This window comes from Erithacus rubecula, assembly GCF_903797595.1.
Source record: "Erithacus rubecula genome assembly, chromosome: 4".
Lineage (NCBI taxonomy): Eukaryota > Metazoa > Chordata > Aves > Passeriformes > Muscicapidae > Erithacus > Erithacus rubecula.
The window spans coordinates 2842513-2867787 of record NC_136686.1 but is presented as its reverse complement, the minus strand read 5'-3'; the positions used below and the strand labels follow the sequence as shown (position 1 = coordinate 2867787).

At 39.7% G+C, this 25275-nt stretch overlaps 1 protein-coding gene across 1 annotated transcript in view; it reads right to left on the bottom strand.

The window, feature by feature from the left end:
• Positions 1-25275, bottom strand: part of LOC306800763 (voltage-dependent L-type calcium channel subunit alpha-1C-like) — a gene marked incomplete at its 3' end in the record, with an annotated part of 212636 nt that overhangs the window by 5831 nt on the left and 181530 nt on the right. The window contains exon 4 of the mRNA XM_079303091.1: positions 1099-1238. Within this exon, the coding sequence (XP_079159217.1) occupies positions 1099-1238 (140 nt within the window). The remainder of the gene's footprint in view (positions 1-1098; positions 1239-25275) is intronic.

The window sequence follows — 25275 nt, the reverse complement described above, 5'->3', positions numbered from 1 at the left end:
ATGCCCACGTGGAGGCAGAGAGGTCTTGGGACTAAGAATAGGTCTCAGCCTGTTCTCCCTCCTCCTCACTGGGAATTCTCCTTCCACCCACTCTCATCCATGGTGATGGGAAGTGGGAGGTATTGGGAAGCACACAGCAGCTTGCTGATTAAATATTTTGGGGCCACCACTAAAATGTTCAGGAAGGCAGATTGGTTTGGGGCAGAAATTATGAGGGGTTTTGATGACTAGGGGTGTCCCTTTTGACATTTTCCCCAGGAGCTGATGCAGGCTTTCCTTGTTAAAAAGGTGAAATGACTCCAAGTTTTTGTGGGCGATGAAACTCCAACAATGAACTGGTGGGAGGATGGCACAAATTATTCAGGCAATGAAATACTTGCTCCCTTTGTACTCAGAGGTAGTTTATCCTTCACCTCTTCCCTTCAACAACCACAATTCCAATTCCTTGCTTACCTCTAACCCTTAGGAGGAAAGAGAAGAAGGTGCGTTATATTGCTTTTATTCAAATAAATTAAATGCCAAACTTGAAAAACACGGAGAGGAATAAGAAAATTAGAAAGGTTGCAGCTCAAAGTGGCAATTTGATCTACAATAGTAAAAGTAATCTTTAAAAAGGTTAAAAGATTAAGAGGGTCAAAATTGAAAGTGTTGAAATCACCAGCTGAGCAGTGCAAGTGAACCATGGAACTTATTTTTGTTTGTAAGTAGGAAAACCTGGGATTTAAATTTTTCTTCCATCTTTCAGAATGAGAAACATCAGCAAAAGTTCACAAGATGGCAGAATGTATGTGTCATCAAATTCTTAATCTTAATTAAGATTAACTAGATATTATTTTCATATTAATATAGATTTAAAAACAAATGCATTTTCTTGCAGTTAAGCACATTCAAGCAATTTACTTTATCTTTTTACTTTCTCTTTTTACCCCTGGTTCCCAAAGAGCAGTTTAATTTCCCTGTCTTGCAAACCATTAAAACAGTGTTTGTCAGAGGAACAGGATGTAAAATGTAATAAAGCATTCACCCACCCTTATTCTCCCAAAGGTTGCCAGTATCCCCATGTGGGCAATGCCTTGAAAAACAACTGTTGGTACTCACCCTACTACCACAATTATAAAATCTAGTAAATTCCAGCCATTGCGGAGGTAAGCGTTGGGGTGAAAGAGAAGTCCGTATGCTATTACTTTTAAAAATGCTTCCACTGTAAAAATTATGAGAAAGAGATATTCCACTCGTTCCTGGGGGAGAGAAGAGAACAAGAGAGACACAGGTTAGTGTGAGTGACAAATCATGGATCAGGATTATGTTTTTTTTGGTGCTAGTTCACCCCTCAGCCTCCTGATTGCCACCTCCCATTCTCAGCTTGCCGGCCACAGGGCTTTGCTCCTTGCATGGCCTGCAGGGGCTGGGACAGCACTAGTGGCCACTGAAAAATTTAAAAATTTAAAATTTACTACAGTAGATTTTAGTTAGATTCTGATATTTGCTGCCCTTGCCTCAGCAGGGGCTGATCCCTGAAGAGATTTGTGCAAAGCAGGAACTTCCCAGCCCTCAGGGCAAATACTATCAGCCATCAAGAATGAACTGTGTCCAGTTTCTGGATGCAGAAAAAGGACTGCATCCAGTCCTTTTGTGCCTCTGGAGAGGAAGTGTTCTGCATGCAATACTGTGGAGAGAGATGGGGAAAATTCAGAGGAGCCCACCTGAGACTGATGTGTGTGTCAAACTGTGCCTTCTTTGGGATTCCCTTCTCTGTTGCTGGGGAATAAGTAGGCTGAATATTGGTGATAAGTGATTCACAGATCAGGCTGACTAATGCTGGAGGCTTTTAGTCATTCTGTCAGAATTGTACATATCCCTGCAAAGTGCAGGCTGCAATTAAGAATATCCAAACAAAGGCACTTCCAGTTACAGTACAGCCTGATTTAGGAAAAGAAAGCAGGATTTTGGAGTCAGTACACAGGCTCACCATCTCTCAACCTCGGGACTTTGAGTCCCAGTGTGGAATAAGGATAGCAGTATTGCAGAAATGGTAGGGATCTCCACCTAAGTAGGAGGGAAACTGCAGCATTAGGTAATCACTACACAAGTGCTGCATGGCAAGCTGAGTGGGAGATAACTGCATGAAAATGAGATGGCAGCAAAAGAAAACCAAGTCCCTACAAGGTTAAACTTCAAAGTTATTAAAAGTTCACATTGAGGAAATAAATATCAGAAATAAATACAAATTAAAATGTCCTAGGCATTCCTGTCATATCTTAAAGGATACCCAGCACAACAGTCAGACAGGTCACTATTTTTCCTTTCAGCTCCAAATTGTAGCTGCCCTGTTCCTCTGTGCAGCTGAATGAATGTGTGACATTTTTATATTATACAGCAATACAGAATGAGCAGGATTTCAAAAAAATTAATGCCATCATCAAACAGCTGCCCATTCGAATATTTTCCATTCAGCTCCAGGTAATTAACAACTCACTAGAAGCCTGCAGAGAAAAAAAAAAAAAAAAAAAAAAAAAAAAAAAAAAAAAAAAAAAAAAAAAAAATTGCCAGTTTAACTGCAAGTTTACATTAATGTGATATTTTAAACAACTGAGAAACTCCATCTGACAGTAGCAGGCACATGTCTGTGCTTTAAAATATTGCTGGCTTCCCTCAGACAATGCTTTCCCCATGCCTGCAGTATCCCCCAGTGCTTAGTACAAGGAATGCCTAAAAAAAGAAAAAGTGTCATTCTGCAGCTATCTGATCCAGTAGTAAAGCTTTTGAACACACCCACAGCAGAGGATCTGCCTGTCCTTGTCCCAGATGGAGACACAGCAGCACACCAAGGATTTCCCTTCCCTCGAGCTCAGAAAAGGAAACAACAGCATACAATGCTGTGTTCCCAGCTCTACAAATAGTGCTACCAGGAGTCTGAAAGGATGAGGGAAAGCCTGCACAGGTTTGAGGAATGATGAAAATGGGCTCTGAGGGGGAAGGAGCTGCCCTGACCTGAGGATGGGAGCAGGGACTGCTGTGCCTGGGATGGACACGGCCTCTCTTGTGCCAAATTTGAGGATGGAAACAAAGATTTTTCTCATGGCAACCCAACCCAATAATTAGTCTTTCTCACTCTCAGTTTCAGCCTTAGCACAGTTGTGTGCAAGGTTTTCTTCCCTCTCACAAAAAGAGACAAATTATTCCTCACCCTGCCTTTGAGGCTGCCCTGAACACTCAGCTCATCTCCCTCTATAAACACACACAGGCCCAAACCATTGCTGGCCCCAAAATCTCCTTCAGGAGCCACAGCTGAGATGTACAAGGGGATGTGGAGGAGCTCATTCAACAGCACCAGGTGCCAATAAAAGCTCAGAGACTGAGCAGCAAACACTGTCACTGCCTCCAGGGACAAACTGCTGCCACTCCATGAACTTCCCTGAAACACCTGAGCTAATGCCAGCAAAAGGAGTCCATGAAAGAAAAGACTTGGGAAAATTCTGGAACAATTTAAACTTTTATTTTTATTAATTACTATTTAAAAAATATTTAGTGCTGCACAGAGTAGACTGTATATCAACAGCTAAAGTGTTCCTTTTGGCTGGGTTTAGGGGCCTCATTTCTTTTCTGTCTCCAAAGATGTCAATGGGACTACAGACACTTTTTGTTATTGTAATAAATGCTGCTTGTTGAACCATGTTATGGGGGTAATAATATGCCAAAGGATTGCACACACTTGCATGTACATATACCTATACATTGATATATAATATATACATCTCCAGGCTGCTTGAATAAATTCCTTACAGTTCTTCAGCTAGGGTGGAAAGATCCATCAAAAATATAAAATTCTATAAAAGCTTTTGAAATTAACATAAGATACAGAATGTTGAGCAGAGGATTGATTTTATGATCCTCTGCACTTAAATTAATGATTTCAGGATCTAAAACTGAAGGAAAAATACTGCTGAGATTAACCAGTGCAGCTGCTCCAAGACCATTTCAGAAAGCTACTCCTGCTCAGGCTCAAGAAGAATTTGAAAAGCTTACAAAATAACTGGTGTTCCCTTTTCTTCCTATACTATAAAACTAAAGAGCCTTTATGAACAGAGCATAACTCAGCAATGCCATAGCACAACTGACTTCTCCAGAATGTGGATTGCAGTCCCAGTTCTGGTGCCACCTTGATGATGAATTTTTCTCTGCTAAATGGGCACCTGCTCTTCTGCCTGCTCATTTGAAGTTTTGCTCTCTCAGATGAGGTAGACCAGGGCCCAGGGTTTCAAACTCCCAATGGACACAACACTGCAAAGTATCCATAGTCCCAACCCTTTTAAGAAGCTAATTTGGTACAATTTAGAAGAAATCAAGCTAGACAAATTTTGGTGTTTCTCTCTGAGAGAGTTCCCTGCTGACAGGGAGAGAGGGAGCTGAGTCTTTATGGGACTCTAAGGAGGTAACAGCAGCATTGCCTCTTTAAACACAATCCAAACCACAGCATAAAAACAGAGGGAACTTTGGAGCTCCAAGAAAGAACAGAATTATTTTATTTGCCTCTTAGAAGTGGGAGCTATGGCCACATGGCTGAGGCACATGAAGCACACTGCAGGCTGCAGAATTACAGAGCAGGAGTTCCTTCCTTGGGCAATAGGGACATAAATGTTTAGAAAATCAAAGAAAAAAACAGCAAAAAATATAACTGGAAGAAGGATAAAAGTTTTACAAAGTGGAACAGTCCCTGGAGCACACATGTCCCTGCTTTACTTTATTTTGGGATTTTTTTTATAGATACAGGACATCAGCATCATCTCCCCTAGCTGATAGATTAACCAGCACTAACACTGCCAAGAAGCAACCTGTACATCATCTTACTCATAACAAAGAAACAAATAACTTACTGTTCAAGCTCTAAGATATATTACCAAAAGAGGATTACTGTATTACGTGTGAAACCTCTCTAATCCCATGTGTCTTCCAAGAAGTCATAGGTTTGGTTTTGTTTATAATTTTTAAACTGTAGCCAATGTCATCTTGGGTTCATAAAAGGAGCCTGGAAACAGGAAATCCAAGGAAATTGCTCAAGGGTGCCATAAGGCTTTTCTCCTGTCAGAAACTGAATAGACCAGTGCTGTTTGTGAGAAATGGTCATCAGAATGATTCATTTTATCTTGATCCCAGCTCTCTCAACTCCATCCATCCAGCAGCACTGCTTGGTTATGACATTTTCCTTGCAAGAAAGACTAAACCACAATCAGGTTCTTGCATTTCATACAAACCAGTGGAGAGATCTTACAATCCAAAATCCAGTCACTAAATGTTTTCTCAGACTTTGCTGTTTCTCTCTCCTTGGACTCTGATCAGCTTGCTACAAACCATGTTTCAGAAACTACAGCTTGTATGTTTGAAGTAGTGAGTCACAAGCACTGCACAGTTAGAACCTTTTTAACCTCAGTTATATCTGAGCCTGCATTATTATTCCCTAAAGCTTCCTTAAACATAAGAGAATACATCTCCTCAGTAATGTAAATCCCCAGATATCCAAGGAAAACAGCAGCATTTTAAGGGCTTCTGCCATATAGGATATTTTGGCAATGCATATAAAAACAGGCTCTGAAAGACACAAAACCCATTGGAAGCACTCAGACCTTCCCCTCCTGGGGAAAACAAGGAGATTGAGCTGCAGTTCTGGGAAAGACAGCCCACAAAAAAAGTTTCTATGGTTCTAGGATTACAGGTTATCATCACATCTGGGATAGAGATGTCCTCCCTGTGTGAATATGCTGACCTGGAGTCTGACATGAGTAACTGTGACCTGGGTGAGGAGCCACAGGTGTGCACTTAGAGGATCAATCCAGTAAAGAAGCTGTTAAGTTTGTTCACTTCTGAGTATACTTAGTTACTCAGGAGACAGCTAAGTACACATGAGAGAATAAAACTTAAAGGACAGAATGTGTTTGGATTTTTTTTTTTTTTAATTTCTCCTTAAAACTACTCTCACTGCAGGAAAAAAATGGTCATGTCCATTTAACAGAGAGAAAAGATTGATAAGATCTCATACTACTGAACATAACTCCATTTGCTGCTATTTCTGGTCCTAAAACACAGTATCCCTTCTACACATTCCCCAAAAAGAATGTTCCCAAAATTAGAGCAGAAGAATCCTCTGATTTTACCTCTCAAAACATGCCCAAAGAAGAAAGTGGGTGACTATTACTGAACTGAAGATTTAACATTTTGGCAAAGAAAAGTCAGAAGGGCTTCTGAAAGGTTTGATTTCCAAATATGATCAGCACTGCCTTCACTCCAGCCAAAGTCAGTGTCAGGCTTTCAAATGAGCAGAGTTAAATTCATACAGAAATATGCAGAAATATCAACTTTTAATTGAGCCCTGGAAAATGGGGGATTCCCTCACATAGATCTGCTTTAAAGGGGTCCAACACAAGAATAAATGAAAGACAGAATTCTCACTAATCTGAAAGAATCAATTATAAAAAAGAAATATAGCACAAGCCAGCCTTTGGTACTTTATGATAATTCACAATGTGCCCACGATGTATTTAAAGAACTTCCCCTGAAATGAATAGAAGAGAGAACATAAATAGTTTTAAGTTATCACAGGCCTCATACACATTCCCTATATTCAGGGCAAATCAATGAATACTTCATGCATAACTTTTGCAGAATTTAGTCTATCAGGCCCTTGTTTTTCTTAGAGCACTTTGGCATGATCAAGTTGAATTTATTTACAGGTTTAATGGAACTATGCTGTGTGTCAGAGCCAGTTGTAATGCAGAACCAAGGTAGGTGGGGGTTGTCCTGGTTCAGGGCAAATTTGGGAAGAAATTTCCAAAAGGGTCCTTCTAGAAAGCAGATACAGGTGGCCCCTCCTTCAACTGGTTGGGGAAAAGATTTGCTTGGAGAAAAGATGAAAAAAACCCTGTTTATTTAACAAGCAAAGTATTCACAAGCCTAACAAATGAATAATGTTAAACAATAATTTTTTTCACTGTTCTGAAGAGATGACAAATTCAGAATGTTCTTTTTGTGGATTTTTGCACACTTCTTTTCCCTCCTTTTACTCTCTGCACCAACCTTAAAGGCGCTGAATTTAACATCCAGCATGAAGAGAACAGAAAACTGGGGATTCAAGCATCATAAAGTCACCCCAGGATGGGTCAATCCCCTGTTACCTTGTACAAACATGCTTTTCTTCCAGCCAGCCACTCATGCTCACCCAAACCAGAACACAGATGATGAATGCCACTGCTGCTCTGATTTGTCATCATTTCACCTACATGTTTCACTAACAGAAGATGGGAAAACAAGAATACAGAATAATGTAATAATTTGGAGTCCTGCACTTCAGAAAGGGGTGAGAGGCCAATAACATTTGCATAGCAATACAATAGGAATATTGTTTTAAAACCTTTATACTAGAGAAGGTTCTGAACAGCTTGATTAATTTTGAAGATAATTCTGCTTGGAAATAGAATTTGAACTGGACAACCTACAAAAATCCCTATTCAACCTATATTTTTTCCCTGAGACTCTGCATGCATGCTTTATAGCTCTAATCTAAAAAGCTTGATATTTCCTTTTCATAGTACATCAATGCTTCCCAGTGGGATGCCTCATTCTTCATAACAGAGATGGTCAAGCAAGCACCTTTCAGGATACACATAAAGGATTATGCATCCATTCAAACTTAAAACATGAACTCTGGTGCCAATTAGACAATGTCTAAGGCTTGTATTTCTTTACTGTCTTTGTCTAGCAATAGCAGAAATCTCTTGGGTGTTGTTGCTCAAGTTTGGTTTTTTTTTTTGGTTTTTTTTTTGGTTGTTTTTTTTTTTTTTCTGAAATAGAACAATAAAATCCTGTCTATACATAAGAATCACAGAATATGTTCCTTATGGGTTCAGACTTTTTTTGGCATGACCAAGAATTGAAGCCATACAAACAGACCAAATATTCCAATCTGAACAGCCCTGAAGAGGCAAAGAAGGTTGTATCTTAATTTTTTTTTTTTGTTTTGATCCACTACTCTGATTAAACTGAAATGAACTGTCACTTTATATTTTGATCAGACCAATAAGAGATTACCCTTCTAGGAGGAAGCAAAATCAGAGAAGGCAGCATAAAGTTTATGACTGAGAGAGCCTCATTTAGGATCTCTGGATAGAAATTAAAATGTGTCAAGGTGTTGTTACCATGCCTAGGAATTAAATTCACCCCTGGAAGCTTTTATTGGTTTTCTTTATGCATTTTTGGGTCAATGAGGCAGCCCAGTGTCTTCTCCCAAGGTTAACACAGCCATTAGAAACACCCCCCATCATTTTTCCCACTACCAACCACTGATCAAGACCTGGTACCAGAAACATTCATTTAAATCAGAGCAGCCCCAGCACAACAGCTGGATCTAATAGATCATCACAAGGTGTGTGTCTCATCCAGCTCCCAAAAAGACTCAAATAAGTGAAAAACTGGCTCCCTCCATGCTCAGGTGTCTTGTGTAAAATACACAAGCCCATCAGCCATAAGGCATTTCAGTGCCCCACATTATTAAAGTCATTAATAATCTTTAAAAAACCATGCTGGTGTTAAATATTGAGTGTTTTGTTGCCAGACAGAACCGTGTGCGTATTTACCTGCACTTAAGGAGGGATCCTGGAGAACTACCTAATTAAATAATGATTCATTAGGACAGTTTCTAAAAGGTGTTCTGCACAGCACATCATCCAAGCAGGATACACAGGCACATTTGCTTTTGGAAACAACCTACCTGACCTCATAACAACAGCTCTAATGATTTTTGTATTTTGCACCATCTATGAGCTGAGTCCTAAAGGGGCTGGTCTGGAGTTCTTGTCATGATATTACTTTAATCTGAGCATCATTACACACTCAGTGCTTTCACTGCCTCATGTTTCAATGAGTCTATCAAATTCTTAGTGGCAAGATAAGAGGTGTGGAAGACTTATATTCCAAACCTTTAAGTTAATGAAAACTAACTTCTCAGAAAGCTGGGTTTTATTTTGGCTTTTTTGTTGTGTTTGTTGGTTTGGTTGGTTTCTTTATTTGGGTTGTTTAGGTGGGGTTATTTTGCTTTGTTTTGTTTGATTTTTTTGTGTGTTTTTTTTTTTACTTTTAAAAAATCCTCTGGTCTCATAACATTTTGAAAAATTCTAGTGCATTCCACATTAGATCAAAATAGAGTCTTAATCAGGAAGAATTTTTCTACTGATTTTGTCTGTATGCTGAATCGCCCAGTTTGTCTTTATGACTTCTCAGGTAAAACTAAAAAATTACAAACTTTCCCTAAGCAGCCTTGCAAGGGGAACCCAAACTTGCACACCCATGGGACAGGAGGGTTGGTGCTGCCTTTTCCCCAGGAGCACATTCCCACACACAGAGCACATTTCCAAAAAAGAGCAGCAGCCAAGGGAAGGAGGCTTTGGGCAGCTCTCCTGGGAAGAGATCTCAGCAAACCCAGGTTCCTCAACAAACATGGACAGTCCCAGATTTTTTAGACCCTCTGTGCATCACTCTCAAGCACTGAGCTAAGAGCTGGAGCTGCAAGTGAGCCCCTGCAGAAATTTGGCCCTGGAGCTCTGTTTTTACAGAATTTTCTCTGTCTGACCACCCAGAACACCTCACCAAATCCCACTTTTGAAACATCTCTGTCAAATGCATTTTAATCCCATCACTCTTGCACATTTTGGGATGCTCTAATTTATGTTTTTAATCTACTACAATTCTTTTATAATTGTTTGTGCAGTGATGCCTGACAGGGAATGCTTTATAAATAAATTGAATTTATGACTATTTATAACCTCTCCCTCAGCACATAAAATTTCTCAGCACATAAATTGGTCCCACAGCTCAAACTTCTGGGGTTGGGGTTTCTCTGTACACATTCATACAAACACACAACATGTGTGCCTGAAAGGGAGAGAGAAAGGGACAGAGAGATTGAGTGTGTATGTGTGTGTGACCTTTTCTTTCCATGAGTAACTTAAGGGCATATTTAACATTCTGTTCACACTGCTCAGGGCAGACAGGAAAAACACAACTCAAGGGGATGAAAAATGAAAAGTCCTTGAAGTTTCTTCATCTCAGACTCCATCCTTCCTTTTGTGGGACAAAGGTTTTCATATTTTGTTTGCTACCCCTGACTAAGTTTCTCTTTGGTTTCTTGCTGCTTGAGCAGACAGGACACGTGAAATGAGGCAGATATAAGAACCTCTGACAACCAGCACATAAAACTCATTTTATTTCCTTAATGGAAGGCTAATTGGTAATTAAAAACATGACTGTGACCTGTGCAGTACCCAGAGAATAGAAATTGATTTCATTTGAAACAGATAAAGCTGCAGCTGTGCAGAGCAGCAAGACTTTCTGGGCAAGGAGAAGTGAAAGAAGTGCTCTAGTTCTTAGCAGGTTTTGCTAATTTTGGCAAACAACAACAACAACAACAAAAAGATATAGTGAAACCAGGGCAGGAATTTTCATTTCTTGTAAGACAAATGTGTGCTCCATCCTCCTAGGTGTGTGTGTTGTAGGGATAAAGAGAAACTGGAACTCTTGGTAGATGCCAGCAGCTTCCACCCAGCCAGGCTGGGACAGTGCAGGACACCCCATCAGCCTGACAGAGCTCACAGCAGTGCTGGGGAGTAATGGGAGGCCACACCACAAAAGAATATTTGGATTTTCTTCAAACAAGCCAAACACACGGATCTGGGAATGTTAAAACATTTTTTTGTTCAATAAAAATGTTTAAACATGAGGCTCTGCTATTTCTGAAACCGTCTGAGAATTTCCCTTTACAGACAAGGGGAATATTGCATTTACAATACTTCCCGTTTTTCCTTCTAATATTCAACAAAATCAAGTTTTAAAATGCTAGAATATTTCAGACAATACCTAGATTTCCACCAGCCTGACTGACAAACCAGAAGGAATGAAAATGGGAAAAACAAAGAGAAACAGCTATGAAATGGGTCAATACATGCAAATGCATTTAATTCATTAAAAACAAGGAAGAAGGATTTCTAATTAAGTTCAGACACTAACAAGGAATGAAGATTGCATCCATGCCATTTTTTTTTTTGCAATTGAAAATCCTGTAAATAACTGTGGTGAGCACTAATCACCATGGCAGAAGAGATGAGAGGCATCCCTTGCACCTGTATTTTCTTAAGACAGTATTTATTCTTGTGCAGATAAACTTAAAATAAAAACTAAGTAAAATTGTAGAGTCTGGACAATGAGAGGTCAAGAATATTATTAATATCCTAAAATATCCTTTATTTAAACTCAGCATGATCAGCTTCTGTCTGGTCTGCAAAAAGGTGAATTTTTTATTTTTCCTGTATTCCCTGATTGCAGGGGTAATTCTGTATCCTGCAAATATTGCAGGCTGTGGGATCCCTGTCTAAAGGGAAAATCAGATTTCAGCTGGCCTGTCTGAAAAAAAAAAAAAAAAAAAAAAATTAACAAGGAGATCTAAATCCCACACTCAACCAGAATTCCCTTTTATCATTAAAGTCAAGTTCTTATGATTCCTATTGCTCAGGGGGGCCAATCCTGGTGAAAACACCTCCAAGAACTCAGCCAGATTTCCTCTGCATCAGAGTGCTGCTCAGGGCTGGCAAACATCCTGCCAAATGGAATTGAATTTCAAAGATTTTGTGTTCACTTGATGAAAATAAGATGTTGCACTCCCTGTTTTCACTCCCTCTGCTCCCAAGGCTCCTTTTCACTTCAGTCACCCTCAGGCTTGGAGCAAACAGGATTCATATTGATCTGTCTGAAAATTATTTTTAATGCTATTAATGGTATAGGCTGCTGTAATGGAAGTCTTCCAAGTTTTTCATCTTGACTAGTTGTTCTGATCTGCAACACACTAAACCCATCACTTGCCTTGCTGCTGGCCAAGACCCAGCTCCCAGCACAGAAAAAAAAAAATCCCAAAAAACCAAACAAACCAGAAATTTAACAATCATGGTGAAATATCTCATGAAACAAAGACCTGATTTGGAAAAAGATTTTCAATTAACTCTTTATATGGATGCAATTTCCACCAACTTCTAGAAAGTCTGTGTAAACAAGAACTGAGAAAAACAGGACAGTAAATTTTGGCCTAGTAACACAAAAAATATTCTACACTAACACAAAATCAAATTGCACAGACTTGGGTGATTTTAGCATTTTCTTTTAGTTGTCTATAAACTGTGCTAAGGTAGTGCTGTGCTAATGTTTGAGTTCAATAGAGGAACTATATAAAAACTCTGATTAAATTGAATAAGCTGCTATTATTTATGAAACAGTGAAAAGGGTGTTAGAATAACAAACTTAGACATGGAAAAATAATTTTGATATTGCTCCTCCATCCTATTTTGAATGTCTCTGGTACTGTTAGCAACACACAGATAGAAGAGGAACCAGTTTTGCATGTAAGCATTTCTCAGTCCACAGTTTCTCCTCTGACAGATTGCAAGAACAAGCACAGCAACCTAAAATTCATTCACACAATATTTTATGAATGAAAAAGGAGCCAATGGTTCAATTTTCACAAGCACTTTTGTGCTTTGCGGAAGCATTTTAGCCAATTGGTCTGAACTGAAATTTTTCAAAATACTTCCTTCTCTCTTAAAAATTTCTTCCTTATCAAATCCATCAGAACTCATGAAGATGCAGAAAAACATTCATAGGATAGCATGCAACAGGGGCTGAAGCCCCTCAGCATGACTTCACAAGGAAATTTTCACAAATATTCCAAACAACTCTGTCACTTCAAAATCCTCTGTTTCACCCTCTTATGCTGTCTCACCCTGCTTTATTTCAAACCCAATTTGTTTTCACAGGGAGATTTAAAAAAAACCCCAAAACATAAGCAATGAGGACTATGAAACCACTGGCCTATGGCAAATGCCATAAAATAAAATAAAAATAATTAAGGGAAATTCTTTAATTTTAATTAGCTTCCCTTCTGCAATCATTCCCATCATGAAAAGTCCAATTACCAAGAACCAGTGCTGTTAGATTCACTGCACTATATCATAGTTAGCTGGGCTGTTACACAGGAATGGGAGCTGACAGTGAAATCCCTTGTACAGCTTGCCAGATATGAAACTAATAGGGCTGAATTATCCCACAAGTCTTCTGGAGCTGCCTGAAAGGAAGAGACTGCCAGACTGAAAGGATAAGTTTGTCTCATCATGTAAGTGCTTCAGATCTTCAGGGAAGGTTGCAGGGCTTATGTAGTCAATCAGACTGAATGTGACTCAATGTCAGGCTATTGCAAAACAAAACAAAAAAAAAAAAAAGCAAACATCATACTAGGATGTGGTGTAAACAAATATATGAGCCACAAAATGCAAGAAAAATTCTTCCTGCTCCACACAGCTGGGGTGAAAGCTTGGCTGAAATTCTGTGAATGAAAGGATGCATGGATGGACTCTTGTCAGAGAGAACAGGGATCTCCTGAAGTGGACAAAAATTTCCTGAGAGGAAAAGCACAGAGAAGAGAAATCAAGACAAGGCTCTAGACTGCTGCAGAGAGGTAATTCACTTTGGATATGACAGGAAGTAATGGCTTTACACTGGCATAAAGGTTCAGAATGGACATTAAGGAAACCTTTCCTTAGGATGGGAGTATTGGTCAGAGAGTTGTGACAGAGCATATTTACTGGGAAGTTACTTGAAATCCCTAGAGATTAAATTCTCCTGTGGGGTAGGATGACTAAATGGCTTATCAGGGTATCTTCCAGCCCTAACTTTTCTATTCCTGAGGCTCTAATAGATGCCCATGGCCTCAAGATCCAGCCAGATTTTCCCCACTGAGGAGGCAGCTATCTGTTGGGTTTGGACAGAAAGACTCCAGGGGACAGTCCTCCTCTATTCACTAGTGAAAAGCCTTTCAAAATGCTTCTGACACCCATGCAGCTAAGGCAGATCTAGGCAAGAAATCTATTAGTCATTTGGGATTTCAAGGAATGCCTCCATGTGTCATCATTTGAAAAAGGAGCTCAGTATCTCTCCTGGGGGAAACAGAATTCAGGCTTCTCCCCAGGGCTGATCACTTTGGAAATGTCACTGCAATTGCACTGGGATGGAGGAAGTTTTTCTCTTCTTGTGTTGCAGTTTCAGGGTTTTCAAAGATTATGCTGCAGAGCCCAAGTTAAGAGCAGGGATTTTCCCCTCCCTGAAAGAACTCTCAAGCAGCATCATTCTGACTAGATTCTCATCTAGGCTGGTGATATTTATAACAGGAGTTTCCCTTCCTCACTGGATCTGGTTCTGAAGGGCATTCAGGATTGAGACCTTGTGAATGTTTAGTTTTCTTTTGATCTCTTTTGCCTTGAGTCCACAGAGCCTCTGCAGCAGAAATCTGAGATTTGCTGAGCATATTTGTAATTAATCCTAGACTTAGAGAAACGTGGGAATTAATGGATTGCTGAACTCCTTATGTCTCTGGAGCAATGCTGGAGTTTCCTTGTTAGAAGCAGCAGAGAAAGACTCAGAATTTGGCTTAGGCCACTGAACCTGCTGATTTCCATAGATCAGAGAAGTCTTCAAAGCCTGAATAAATACAGTCTCCTTCATCCAAAGGTTGCAATAGGACTCCAAAGACAGTAATGAATGAATTAAAATATAAACCACACCCCATGGGCAAAAGAGAAACTGTCTCTATTTCACAACTGGGAAAATTGAGAAATACATAGCATGAAGGTATTTGAAGATTGGAGGTCTTACAATTTGTAAGTGCCCATTTTAGGATAACGACAGCCTGATTTTACTCCCTTTTTTTTTTTTTTTTCCAGAGACACCAAGTGGTTTGTTGACTAATTGGAGTGAAGATGCCTCTAGGGATGGAGCTTGGCACAGTGACTTGACTGATTTAACCAGCTAACAAGCTAATGGCAATTTACAGCAGACAAACCTCTGACAAGCATGAAAAGACCTTGTCTAAATGTTTAGAAATCTGATTAATTCCTGGTGGATGAAAGCTGAGATGTTGCTGTCTCTGCCCCTCTTTGTTGCTTAGGCTCCACCTCCTGCCTCAAGTTTCTGCCATCTCTCCAAACTCTTGTCTTTTTGGTTGCTTTGTTTTCCACTCCACTTTTCTTTTTGTATACAGATAATTCCAGAGGTTCAGCTGAAAGGGCAGACTGTTCAAAAGCTCTTCAAAACTGAGAGAGAAGTTTGAAAATTGGTCCTACCTGATGAGAAAATCAGGAGAGGAGGATACTTTGCTATTCCAAACCATAGATATGGAGTACAAATCAGGCAATGTTTAGGAGATGCCAAACTTACTTCTTTATCCAGAAGGATGGGTTTTTTTGGTTCACTTTTTCAAATTAACACATAGTTCCCTAGGAACACACCTATTATTTGGTGCCATTTGCACTGTAACATCAAAATGACACAACACAAATGCAACTGCAGTGCCAATGGGGACCAGAAGTACCAAAATTCTCTTTCAGCAGGAAACTGTCTGAACAAAAAGTTATCCAACACAGTTCAGCAGCCTTTTGCTGTGACACACTGGGAGGATATGGTGCATCACAGCATGATGGATTCACCAGAGATGAAGTTGCAATGTTTATCTGCACAACACAGTCCTCCTGCTCTTTATAAACCCTGACTTGGACCAGCTGCCAGCACCCCAATGAAATGAGTTACATCCTCTGCACCAACCTGCTGCTCCTCCTATCAGTTGCCATCCTTTCTTTTCTCTACAGGACCAAAATCCCTCACAAAATCGTGATTTAAAACAGCACCTGACAGGATGAACTACCCAGGAATGTGACAGAGTAATGCAGGGATATGAAACCCCAGAAGGAGGGATGTGCTTGTTCCATCCCCAGCTGTGCCCACAATACCCTTCCCTCCACCAGGACTCTCTGCTCTCCCAAGAGGGGCTTTACAGCCCTCTAAAATAATTTTTATGAGCCTGCATTTTACCAGGCAGTAATTTCTCAGAGAAAGAGTGCAGCTTTAGCAGTTATTCTTAACTGTTTTAGAATATGCTGGTGTTTAGGTAAAAAAGAATAACAGGTGTAATTAATTTTTTATTTTCTCTCTTTGAAAATCAGGCCATTTAGTAGGGATAAAAAAAGAAGTGCTGTCCTTGTATGCAAGCCCATGAGCATCAATATATTTTAATATTTTATTTATAATTTTAATATATTTCTCTCATATCTAGCCAGTGAATTTTCCCACCTCTGAAAATGCACTGCATCATCTGCATTGCTCTGTAACCCCAAATCCCAAGTCTCCTTAGGAAACTTTCCTCTCAGAACAATTTAATATGATGTGATATTAACATCCCAACAGTTTCCCCCTCATGATTTAGAAGTGTCACTCCCTGTTTTGACTAATTTCTGCTAGATAAATAAGGTCTACCTCGATTAGAGAAATTCCCATGTTCTGCACTTTTTATTTGACTGGTGAGGCTTTCTTTACTTTGTACCCTGAGCTCTTCAGTGGCTTTGCCTCATTTAAAATCTGTATCTCTGCTCAGCATGCCTGCATTCCTGTGGAGAGTTGCTTAATCCCTCTGTATACTCCCAATCTAGCCCCAAGGAACACATAGAGCATTCCCAGATCTTTAAATGCAGGCAACACAAAAATCTCCTCTCTTTTATTAATGGAAAAAAATTCCTGTGCTATTTAAAAAAAAGAAGAAAACCAAAAATCATGCAAGCCTCCTATTTTTTTTTTTTTTTTTGGTTTTTATCCTTTTTTTCCTGCTTTACTCAATTAGAGCTGATTAACTGCCATGACATATGAGTCATGCAGGATCTGGGACACAGGATGTGTTCAGAGTTGCTTAATCATGTTCTAATATCTAACATGTACACTTGTTTACTAGGTAAGTGTGTTGTGCATGATATTTACATTGTGCTGTGTTAACTTGGGATGTTAAAACTAGAATGGGCAGAGAATGATAAACAATAATGATACAGGCAAATAAAGAGGGATAAAGAAAAGATAAACTAAAGCACGATGAGAAACAGACTTCCAGGGCATGGGAATAAAGAATTCACTTTCTTTTTTCTTTTTTTTTTTTTTGGGCCACTTGAAGGTCTTCTCTCAATTACATCAATTTAAGCTCAAGGTACCTTTCTTTTCATGGTAAATGTCTGGTTTTATCCTAAAAGCAGCCAACTTTCCATACCTCACATTTTCCTCATAAATACCTAACTTCCAAATGCCCCTAAAACTCCTTCAGTATATGAGAAATATATGTCTGTGCACCAAATAATGACTTTTGCTGCCTATCTTGAAGTGTTGGCATCTGCCTCTAATAATTTAAGGAAAGGAAAAGACATCCTATATACAAAAAAATATTTTTGTCTTTTCTCTCTTTCTTATTGCAGCATTTAGTTCTCAGTCAGCACATCAGACAGCTTTAAAAAGAGCAAACAGAAAGAAACCAAACTGTCTCCAGGTGAAACAGAGAATCACAGCACCATGTTCAGTGGTGGGCCATGGTGAAAACAAAGAGTATCTTCTTTTTATGAGTAAAAGCAATAACTAAAAAAGATTACTTAGCTGTGAAGCTTACCCAGAATAACAAAGCTGCATAGACAAGATGGAAGAAGGGAACAGAAATAGGACATGCTTGATATAAGCAAGGATATTTGAACTTGGAATACTTAGGAAAGGAAAGGAGTAAATAAAATGTAAAATTATAATAATAAAAAAATTCTATTTGGCCAGCTTCTCCTGGAGGCATTTGAGAGGGCAATTTACCACAGGGGCTGAGTCAGGGCAGGTTTGCAGGAGGGGACAATGCCATTCTGCAATGCACAAGGACAGATTCCTGTTTTAGGGAGATCTTTGCTGTCTCCAGAGATCCTCATTGTGGGTACAAGACAACATGGAGCACTGCAGCAAGCACAGCCACAGAACCAGAGCTTAACTTGGGAGCTGCTTTACAAATTAATTGTTACTTCGACTCTCCTTTGTTTTTCTGCCTTGCACTTGATGGCTTTTGTCTCTTGTCCTCCCACCTGTGACTTCTCCCATTTTCATCCCACTTTATCACCCCTATTTAGATACATTTCTTTTTTACTTCTGTCACACTCTGACAGAGCTCCCAAGCTCCTGATAAAACACTGCAAGCAACCCAATACTAACAATGTTTTTAATCCCTAGGCTGGTTTTTCTTTAATGGAAGCTTACAAGAAAAACTGCTGACACTGAGGCAAGAGAAATCCAAACAGGACAGCACCAAAAGCTGCTTCTTGCAGGGTGTTCAAGGCAGGACTGATCAATCCTGCAGGGATCCCTCATGCCTAGTCATTCTCCCTAGCCTGCATTTCTATTTTTCCTCTTTTTTTATTCTTTCAGCCACTCAGCAGTTTTCTTGTTAAGTAGCCTCTGAACAAAAATTCCCAGCTGTTGGTCCAGACCTTGGGAAGCAAGAGCTGCTAAACTTCTAACCTGTATTATGGTCAAAAGAAAATCCCAAAATCCCACAGCCATGTTCTCCATGCCTTTGTTAGTCCTACAAAGGGCACAGAAGTGAATTACAGCCAATATTTTAAAAGCCATCCATCCAAATTCTGGGCTCCCTGTATGTATATCAAAGCATCTACCAATATTTCCTGAGCTAATTCAGCTGTTTTTCATGGAAAATTAGAGGGTTGTCTTTTCCAGCTAAGCAAGGACTTTTGTATTTAGTATGCAAAATTTTACAATTAATTATCTTGACTCTTTTCAATTCTCCTTCATGTCTAATTGCCAGGAGCTGTCCAAAATTGGTCCACTTGTTCTTCAGTCCAGCTGTTCTCCTGGCTGCCCAGGGCAGGACTGATCAATCCTGCAGGGATCCCTCATGTCTACTCCCTCTCCCAAGACTTTATTTCTGTTTATACTCTTTTTTTCACCCTTAGCCACTCAGCAGTTTTCTTGTTGAGTTAAAGTTATCTCTGAACAAAACCTCCCAACAGCACAAACATCTCAGTGACATGGCAGAAAAGCCAAAACACAGAGCAATTAAGATACCACTTCAATTTACTGCCCAGTTCCAGTTATCAAGGCCCCAACACTGCACACAATTCTCCCTGAAAACAGAATTTGAAGGGCACAAAACTCATACCTCAGCTCAGCAATGCTTGTTCAGAAGTGTTGCCACTTTATTACATCACAAGTGATTGTAAAAACAGTGTCTCACAATGCCAAAATACAAAAGATCCTTATAAAAGTTGTTTAGGTATAAAGGAGGAAAGAAAACCAACAGATCTGTGTTGTTTCCAATCTGCTAAAGTAAAAAAGGATTTAAGCATACTGATTTACAACATTGGAAAAGAATTAATCTGACTCATACAATTACTAAAGGACATTTGTCTCCATAACCCAGTAGGCAACTTCATTTTTCATCCTGTTGAACAGCATTTCTAACATTTTTTCTTTCCCTGGTTAAATAGCCTTTTTAGTCTTTCTGCTTTTTAACTGTTATTCAGCCAAAAAAAAAAAAAAAGAAAAAAAAAGGCAAAAAATAACCAAAACATCAAATAACCAGAATATCTATGTAGGATATTTGCTATGTGGGGCAGATTACTGAGGGAACACTCTGAAATCCCCTGCAATTGATCCCTGCAGGAAAAAAAGGAACTCTACTGCCTTGAAGCTGAAAGACAAGGTCCAGGCACAGGAGTGACAAGGGAAACCCTGAAAAGATGCAGAAATTAAGGAATGCCAATTATGCTTTTGGAAATATAAATTCAACCTACACAACAGGGGTTTTCAAGAGCACTGGAGAGAGACATGTAGAGACAGGACAAGTGTTCATGGCTTTAAACTGAAAGAGGGCAGGTTTAGATTAGATATTTGAAGAGATTCTTTACTGTGTGGGTGGTGAGACAGATTTCCCAGGGGAGCTGTGCATGCCCCATCCTTGGAAGTGTTCAAGTGCAGGCTGGATGGGGCTCTGAACAGCCCAGCCTAGTAGAAATTTCCCCTGCCCATGGTGGGGGTGTTTAAACTAGATGATCTTTAAGGTCATTTGCAACCAAACCATTCCATGAATCTATAATTTTATTTTATTTATATTGGCAAGATATTTGCAAGTTAATTATTGTTGCTCTTCCTATCATTTCCCATTCATCATCTCTCCTGTAACCATTCACTGGCTTCCTTGGAGAAGGAAATGTGCTGTGGATAATAATTTCACTGCTTTTCCTCCTCTGCCCGCCTCTCTGTCGCTCTTTCATATTGAATAATCATTTATGTGGTGGTTTAATTAGCTAATTATGAGCATGTTTGGGTATTTTAAGGAGGAAGAATCATTGTTTGCTTGTTAGTAATTAAGTGGGTTCCATTTGATTTTGGTGCTGGGAAATTTACGAATATTATTTTTCTGTGTGGCTCTACCAAACATTAAAAATGTAATTATTTGCTTATATCTTGCTACACTGAAAGGAAAAGTAAATTTCCATGACTGTAAGCTTTGGGCTTTTATTAGTATAACCAATCTGGATTTACTTATTAGGATGCAGAAGGAGCAGTCAAGAAAGGAGAGCAGTTATGGATAGAAAGTGCTGCTGCATTTTGGAGGCTTTGACAATACCCAATTCACCTGCCTGCCATCAAAGCCAGCACAAACAGCTTCCAATTCTCCCTCTCCCTATAAAGGTGTAGGCAAAAGGAAGCATCTCAGTGGGTCACCCATGGTCCTTGTGGTCTGCATGCAGAAGCTGCTGGAGAGCCCAAATTCATCCCTAGAGCTGCTCTCTGCCTGGGGCTAGCCTTAAAGTTTTATTCTAAATTTATAATTTCTTTATATTGTTAATAGAGCTTTTCTTTACACCCTTACTTTTTTTTTTTACCTTACTTTTGTTCCTAATTCTATCTCACAACAAAAACAAACTATATTAAAATCAGCAAATCTAAACTGCTACATTAATTAATAATTCTGCCCAAATTCAAACTGAAACCAAAACATTGAGAAACATTACTCAGCCATTCCAGCTTAGCTGAGCACGGTTTTAAGATCTCCATTTGGCAATTTTTGGGACAAATGAGAAGAGCTTTTAGTCTTTGGTAATGCCAAATGAGGAGCAATATGTGCAGTGCACTGTCTCAGGTGAGAGAAACAAGTTCCTGCCAGTCTGCTTTATGTGACAGCCTCTAGAAAGGAGAGATTCCTGTAGGATATCTACACTTCAGTTCCCTCCCAAAGGCTGACTTTATTTAAAAAAAAAACCCCAACCTAGCACAGCTCCTACAGTTTTCAGCAGCACTGGATCCAGCAGCATGATTAATGGATAAGAAAGATAAACAAACCAACCTGCCTTGTAACATGTCCCCTGTTTTTGTTCCTTCTCAAGCAAATTTTAGGGTAAATCATAAATCAACTCTTCCACTCTCCATTTTTGCACTTTCTTGTATACTGCTGGGTGCTCTTTTCAAATTACTTTTTTTCCTAAGAACTCTGTATCTGTTTCAAACCAGGACATGTTATAACAAACAGCACTTATATACACAAATCCTGAATTTGCCTTGTAAGGGCCTAATAAGAACAGCAGAACTGTGTTTATAGATGTTTTTCTTTGATTTATAATTTCTGAGTCTTTACTACACATTTTCAAACTACAAAAACTATGCAGGCTAGAATGTTAACATTTTAAAAACTAAAGCTGAAAGCAATATAACTGCAGAGGACTGTGCTGTCACAAAATAATCAACTACTGTGAGACTCAAGGTAAAATCATGGGGTTCAGCAAGATGTGTAGATTAGACTAAGCAGATCCAGAATCCATCCACACCCAATTCCTATTTACAGAGGTCCCAAAAATGAAACTCATCCTACAATGTGAATTGAAGGTCGTTGGAGATGGGTCCAGCAGGGCAGGGAGTTCTGGAGTCAAGGAGCTGGGCTAAATATAAATATAATAAATAAAAATATAATAATATAATCAGCTTCCTCCTGCCTTAGCCTTGAGGCCTCTGTCGGAGCATTCCTGGGAATTTCAAGTGCCTTGATGTCATGTGAGAAGAAAGTTGCTCTCAGGTATTCCTATCACTGCAATTCACAGCTTCACACTTTATTATGTGTGCAGTGAAATTGGATGTATGAGCCCTTAAGCCTCCATGCCCTCACACCATTTTCCTACAAGTTTGATTTTTAAAAAAAAACATTAGAGTGGAGTTATGAATTGAGAGCAGAGCCCAGTCCAGCATTGCACTGTTAATTAATATCTTGCCTATATGAACATTTTATTGCCTAAGCACATTAAAAATCTAGTTTATGTAATTTTCATAATCTAATTTCTAATAATCAATAATTGTTCTTCTCTCAGTCATATGACACGGCTGAACTGACTAATTTATATTAAAGGCTAATATTTTTTCAAAGACCTTAAGGTCACAGATCTACAACACAGTGCCAAGTATGCAAAACACATGTGTATATCCAATAATTTGGAGTTATGTTCAGTCCAGATTGCAGAGCCACAGACAACAGCTGCAAACTTACAGCTGGAGCAAAATCTTCCAAAATTTCAGATTCCTTGGAATCAAATAATGACACTTGCCTTGTGCAGAGCCCCTGATGCAAGCTCATTGCATTTTAAGTCAGCAATGCTACCTGTATGCTTTAAAAAGATCACTTTGGAGCCAGAGAAAATGTTGTAAACTCTCAGCAGAGTCTTAGGTCTCATGATATAAATTTACAAAGTCCCACCTTCATTAGGACAAATTTTTAGTGTGTCTAATCAATTTAGGTAGAGTGTGCCTCACGTTTCAGCCTAGGCATTACAGTCATTATGACCCAAGATCTACAGAGTTCACTTAAATTTGCTTTTTTGCAGATAGTAACTAGCTGCCAAGGATAGAAAAAAATGCCACAATACCCTATTAACAATTGTTTTCCAGCCCCAAACACACAAGAGAATGTGCTGCTGAGCACAGAGGCCCCACAAATCTATACATAAAACTTAGATTGCTGTCCCTATTGTTGACAAAGAGTAGGGTAGGAGGAGGCAGAGAAAGGGGAGGTAAAATGCCTTCAGAGATGATCAGAGAAACAAAGAAGAGATTTACTCATTTTTTCACCCCTGGCCTTGAAGAAATCCCCATTTTCTCATTTGATGGTTAATACCACAAAGAGACACTTATTATTATGGCAGAAGCAAAGCTACCAATAGCCCAGACATGAAAATGAGGATAATTGTAACAGTGCAGTTGAAGAAACTGGGATGGGCTCTAAAGCATTTTCTCCCCTGCAATACTTTTACGAAGCTCACATTTTACAGATGGAGTTTACACTCTTTGATTTTCAATCCTCTTCTCCAAGTCAGGCAGCTTCACAATTAGAATGTTTCCTAATACTTCAGGCACTATTTTATTTATTAAATAGTGCTAGTTTTACTCTATCACCTTTCTCCAAATCAGCTTCCAAACCCAAGGAGTTCTCTTTTGATAATATGCTGCAAAAGTGCTGCATTTTTCTACACCAAGAAATCAACCCTTTTTTATTCAGAGCTTAGGGGAAAAAAAAATCTACTGAAACAGGATCAGAGAAGTTTCAAACCAGGGTGGGAAAGGGAGTACAGATCAATTCCCAGAGTATGCAAAACAGAGATGAGATTGAAAAGTGAACTAGGCTCAGATAAAGTCACCTTGCTTCAAATTACACAATTACACATCCCCAGGGAAGATCTCTGCTGCCCTAGCTGTGGATTGCATCTTTGCTCCAGGTTTATCAGCTGGTGTAAGAAGGAAATCAGCAACAGGGTCAGTGAGACTGAAACCAACTCAAGTGGTTTTGCTGCTGGAAATCAGAACAGGATGGAAGAGCAGCCTGGAGCCAGCAAACAAGGCTTGATCACTGGGCTCTACCCAAAGTGCAGTGCACCTCAGCCTTCTGGCTCCCCCATTATCCCTGATTTCCTCCTCAGGAAAGGACTGCACAGCCAGCAAATGCATTTAGAGCCAAACAGTGCAAAGCACACTCAGACCTCACTGGTTTGTTTATAGCTGGGGTGAACACGAGGATGGATGTGCATTAAGCAATGCCCTGAGGACTGGGGTTCTGCCCAGTGCACTTCCCTGCTCCCTCCCATTCCCAAGAGAACAAGAGTCCTCAGGGTCAAGGCTTGTTGTGCAGTCTGCAGTAATGATTACCCTAGAAAATATTTCTCTTCACTACTGCATGCTTAGAACTTAGTATTTTGGGTTATTCTAAGTGGAAAACACATGAAGCTGCAGATGATGTACAAATTGTGTTAATATAAATTTTTTTTTCATGTACAGATGAAAACAGTAGTTTGCAGATAAGTGCATTGACCTTTTCCTTTTGAAGCCTGCTCCTCAAAGGCTGCAGGAATCTGGGTCTGGAGAAAACAAGTGAGATTCTCTGAGGTGGGCAGCAGGAGCATTTCAACATTTTAATCAGTCTCAGGTACATGCACCTCACAGGTTGTACAAAAAACATCAGACCATAAAAGATGCAGGTTTCAGTCATAAATTTATAGTAAATCCATTAAATTTGAAACCTTAAGATTCTGTAATTAGGGAAAGTCATACAACTAGCCACTGTGATTTGGAAACTGCTGCCCCTGGATTGGAAGGAGATTAAAAAGGGGTAAAGCTCAGTTATTCCATTTGCCTTCAGCCTCTCAAAGGCTGATTGCTCTGGACACTCAGCCATCAAGTAGACACGCACATGAACTGTCTCACCAGTTTGAGGAGGTGCTTTGGGGGCCCTCACTGGCAAAAATTGTGTGTTGGGGGATCTGGAGCCTCTGGGGCTTTCAGAGTTGATGAGTTGTGGCCTGGCTACAATTATGTCTGTTCTCTCTAAAATCCCCAACACACACACTTACACCAAGGTTTCTTAACAGAAAGATTATTTCTAATACCCCAAGTTATCATCACATGAAGTGATCCACATGGAGGATGGGATGCTCCTCTCCAACCTTCACCTACAGCAGCAGGAGGAAGGACAAAGCAGCTGAGTGCAAGGACAGCAAAATGCAATGTGCAAACTCAAACTTTAGACAAAAAAGGTAGAGCCTGGAGGGAAGGAGCTCAGGTGATCTAAACAAAGCAGCACAAAGCAGAGACAACCTGGACTTTCCTCTGGCTTATTGCTGATGCAGTGAGAGCCAGCAATTTAATCCTGGGGAAGCTCCAAGGCAGAAGTCACACCAAGAGGCAGCAGAGCCCAGCAGCTGCACTGGCAGAACACCCTGGCACTCTGTCCTGCTCTTGCTGCCCCAGGGTGGCTGGTTAATGCAGCCAGTCTTGGTAACAGGGGGAATTTGCTCAGTACTGTTCAAA